The 4,421-nt window shown below is 37.7% G+C and overlaps 1 protein-coding gene across 1 annotated transcript in view; it reads left to right on the top strand.

The window, feature by feature from the left end:
- THOC2 (THO complex 2) overlaps positions 1–4,421 on the top strand; it is a 150,492-nt gene that overhangs the window by 94,259 nt on the left and 51,812 nt on the right. Inside the window, exon 19 of the mRNA XM_007953366.1 lies at positions 1,297–1,393. Coding sequence (XP_007951557.1) covers positions 1,297–1,393 — 97 coding nt within the window. The remainder of the gene's footprint in view (positions 1–1,296; positions 1,394–4,421) is intronic.

Raw genomic sequence — 4,421 nt, forward strand, 5'->3', positions numbered from 1 at the left:
GTTGTTGTTATGTGCCGTCGAGTCGGCCCCGACTCATAGCGACCCCTCCTTGGGTTTCCGAGGCAGTATCACTACGGAAGTAGGATTGCCCAACCAAAAACCTAGACTTCTTTTTATTCCTTGTACCTTTGGTTTCTAGCAGCTATTTCCCTGTTTTCTTTCAATCCATTGTATCTAATTGCTGAGTCTTTCAGTGGCTCCCCTTTGCCTTTTAAAGTTTAAATCTTTAATGTGTCATTTAAGTAAGTTATTTTGGAATCAGGTCCCAACTCACTGTTGTAGCCTCATCTTTTCCCTCTTCCCCTGTATTTTAGGATCTATCTTGTACCTTGCCTGGCCCTTTCCACATGTCATTCCTTCTTTGTGAAATACCCTTGCCCATTCATCTCCTGTCACCACATTTTCTACTCATTCACTAAATTTCAGCTTAAAGGTCCTTCCTATGGAAAGCTTTCTGTGTTAATGCTCTCGGCCACAAGTTTGAATTAGGTTCCTCTCCTGTTTATTCCCATGGAACTTTATACTCATAGTTACTTCATTTTACTTTCCTGTATCCTCCACTGACTAGAAACTCTTTGAGGGCAGGACTTGTGTTTTGTCCACTGTCATTAGGTGCTTAGCATGTAATTGTTGAGTAGGCTTACTGATCACTTTACTTTACTGGGATCTCTTCCTCTTGTCCTGACTGGGTTTTTTCCTCTGTACTCATGATAAAAGGGGTATTAGTTAAAATTGGTCTTTTGTTTTCCTCTTGATCTGACAATCTTCACCTCTCTTCTGCCCTTACACAACTAGTAGCATGTTCCTAGATAAAAAGAGATTTTCTTTCTTGACTCAGATATTTGAGGGCGAGTTATTTTGTTTATTTAATTATACTGAGTCATCTGTAAGATTTTGTTGTATCCTAATTAATGTCACAGATTCTGGAATCAAGCTGCATAAGTTTGAATCATTGTTCTATCTCATACTAGCTATGTGACCATTAGCAACTTACTTGACATATCTGTTCCTAATTTGCCTCATCAATAGGTTTCTACAAACCTAAAGTGATGGTTGCAAGGATTAAAGGAAATAATCACTGTAAAATGCATAGTACAATGCTTGTCTCAATAAATATTAGCTATTATTATTAATTATAAAACTTCATACAGTGGCATCAACAGTACATTTTTTCTTTCCTATCTTCATTTGTTTTAGAAATTGAGTTAGTTGAACACTAACGTTAGTTGACACAATATTGTACTTCCTGTTTTATGAACTGTTATTAATCCTGTTCTCTTTTTTTACTTCCTATAGGTCTGGCTAGTTTCTGCGGTGCAGTTTTTCGTAAATACCCTATTGATCTTGCTGGTCTTCTTCAATATGTTGCCAATCAGCTAAAGGCAGGCAAAAGGTATTCGTAGTAAACTATCCATAAATACAATTCACTAATTAAACTACATCTAGTGGTATTGGGAGATTAAGGTTGCTGTTATGCTGAAAGGCTACTTGTTGGTTGATTGGAGGCTGAAGCATAGAATAGTTGCTGACTTATTTATATGGAATTTTTTAATAAAAAAATCATAATTTAATATAGACTCTGCTAAAACACACTTACACACTTTTTTGACAGAAAAATTATTATTTGGGTATATCTGTAATTCATTAGAAAGACATTTTAACTCACTTTGACTATCTGGTAGGCTTTTGAGTAAATTGTTGTTGTTGTTGTCGTGTGCCGTTGAGTCAGACCTGACTCATAGCGACCCTTGCTTGGGTTTCCGAGGCAGTATTACTATGGAAGTAGATTGCCCAACCTTCCTTCTGAGGAGTTGCTGGTCGATTTGAACCGGCAGCCAAATAGGCAATCCTTTTTAGTAGGAATATTGTACATCCTCTTATGACAGAAAATACTGCATTACTGATTATATTCCTGGACAGTGATTGATCTTTAAATTAAGTATTTGGTAGGAAAATGTTTATTATAAATTTTGAGAGTATATTTATATCTGTAAAACAGTTAATTTTTGAATTTGAACTGTAGGAATATGTATGACTTGTATACCTTTTAGGTAACATCCTCTTTTCTTATAAATACTCGATTTTTAAATTTTATTCTGGACCAGCATCAGTAGTCAGTTTTTGAATCAGTATATATATTAAATTTCATGAACAACATAGACTGATAAGAATCAAAGAACTGGAGATTATTAAAAAAGCTTTCTGGTAAAAAACAGCTATCTGGTGTTCTCAGCAAGTACGTAATTTTTTTTCTTACACTTTTAAAGCATGTAATTCTTGACAGATGCTTATTTTAGCTTAGGGAAAACTTAAAAATGAATATTATACTCAGAATTTTATCAGCAATTCACTTATGCTATGCTTATCTGTTGGCCATTCTTACACATTTTACTCTTCTCTGTGTATAGGCATTACTTTTGAATTTATAACTCAGTCTCTGTGTACCATGAATATAGTTTTTATGGTCATCTAATTAAAGGATAGTTTAAAGGAAAATTTAAAAAGTTAATGGGTACTTGCACACTAATTTAGATGAGGCACCTATTGTTTTCAGAAACTCTCTTTAGGAAAGGCAAGTAGAGTTGAGGCAGCAAGGACTGAACAGAATCTTAAAAAAACTGTTTCTTTGTCTATTACCTTGAGTCTTGAGTGTATCTAGTTTTAACTTTGAAAAAATACTGTATTTGCTTTGAAGGAAGGAGTGTTTTTACTTTATCTTCAGTATTTAACTTATTAAAGAAGATCTTAGAAGTCATATGGTGTTCATTCCGTAGACAGTCCTATACTCTGAGAATTAAGATGCATGATTGTTGGCACATTACTAAAATGTACTGTGTTAGACTGAGTTCTTTAGAGAAGCAAAACCAGTAAAGCTTATATAGAGCAAGAGAAAGAAAGAGAAATTTATATTAGGAAAATGGCTCATACACTTACAGAAATTGGCAAGTCCCAAGTTCTTGGATCAAACGTCAAGCTGGAGGCTTTTCCTGACTCGTGCTCCTGCAGGGGCTGACGAGCTCAAGGTTGACAGGCAGTATACTGGCTGTTGACTCCAACAAATGAAAATCCAAGGTCTCCAGGCTGAATGGTGGATTGTTTGCTCACGGACAGTTGTAGGAAGCACAAGAGAATCCTGATCCACAGAAGAGTGTCTCTTTTCCCAGGATGTCCATAAATACACTGGAAGCAGGCCATACCCCTAGGGAAACTCCCTTTCAACGGATTGGCTGCTCAAAACATATACATCTGATCCCGTCATTGGAACAACCCACATCACAATTGCTTAAACCACACAGAATTGTGGCCCGGCCAAGTTGACACTCAGCTCCAACTATCACGGTCCACTCCTAGTCACGTTGGCAGTTGTACACATCTTCCTAACCATATATAATCTCTGAATGAGGACAATTATAAGGGCATATTTGCACCTAACATGATTGCTAAAACACTTACAGCTGAAACACATTAACCTTATTTACATTTCACAGTTCTTAACAGAAGGAAACAAAAATGTTTGATGCACATATACCATGAAGAAATACAACAATCACAGTCCTCGTTTCTGCAACTGGTCACATAGTCATAGCTGATACTCAGAACTACCTTCTTCCACCACCCATTCTGTATTTCCCTTGCCCTCAGCAAGCACCTCAGCTGGTCGTGGTTCTTTGCCTGGTGGGGTGACCCAAACCTTCATTTTTGAAGGGTCTCAGCCATTAGTAGTCATATCAGAATTGGGTTGCTGTAATTTTCCATTGACTTTAATCACAGGGAATGGTAGTACTAAGAGATGTCCTAAAGAATCTCCTGTATTCCAGACATATTCTTCTTTACCTCTATTATGTAATGTCAATCCAGTTTCTCCATTGGTAATCAGGATCTGTCACACTAGATAGTACAGTGATGTCCTCCTTTGTCTGTTGATCCAGAGGCACGAGGAAGCCAAAATTTCTGGGTGGCATTCTTAATTTCCAGTTCAATGCAATCAATATCGTGTCTCCAGGTGGGAGTGTTCCTCCCTTTGGGACTAAGATCTCTAGACCCGCAGAGCATAGGGTAGTAGGTACAGGAAGCAAAAATTTTTTGAGTGGGTCACTAGGGGTAATAGTGATACCACTCCCGTTTCCACTCGTTGGTTCCTAGACCTGTGAATCCTGGTTATTGGACGTTGGTTTAGAGCATATACTGCCTCCTGGAGAACATTTCCCCAACACTTAAAGGTATTGCCACCTAGCTGGTGCCGTAATTGTGTTTTCATTAGGCCATTCCATCGTTCGATCAAGCCAGCTGTTTCTGGATGATGGGGAACATGGTAAGACCAATGAATTCCTTAAGCATAGGCCCATTGTTGCACTTCATTTGCTGTGAAGTGAGTCCCTTGATCTGAAGCAATGCTGTGTGGGATACCGTGATGGTGGATA

This window comes from Orycteropus afer, unplaced genomic scaffold (assembly GCF_000298275.1).
Source record: "Orycteropus afer afer isolate SDZICR_OR568_19922 unplaced genomic scaffold, OryAfe1.0 scaffold00388, whole genome shotgun sequence".
Classification (NCBI taxonomy): Eukaryota; Metazoa; Chordata; class Mammalia; order Tubulidentata; family Orycteropodidae; genus Orycteropus; species Orycteropus afer.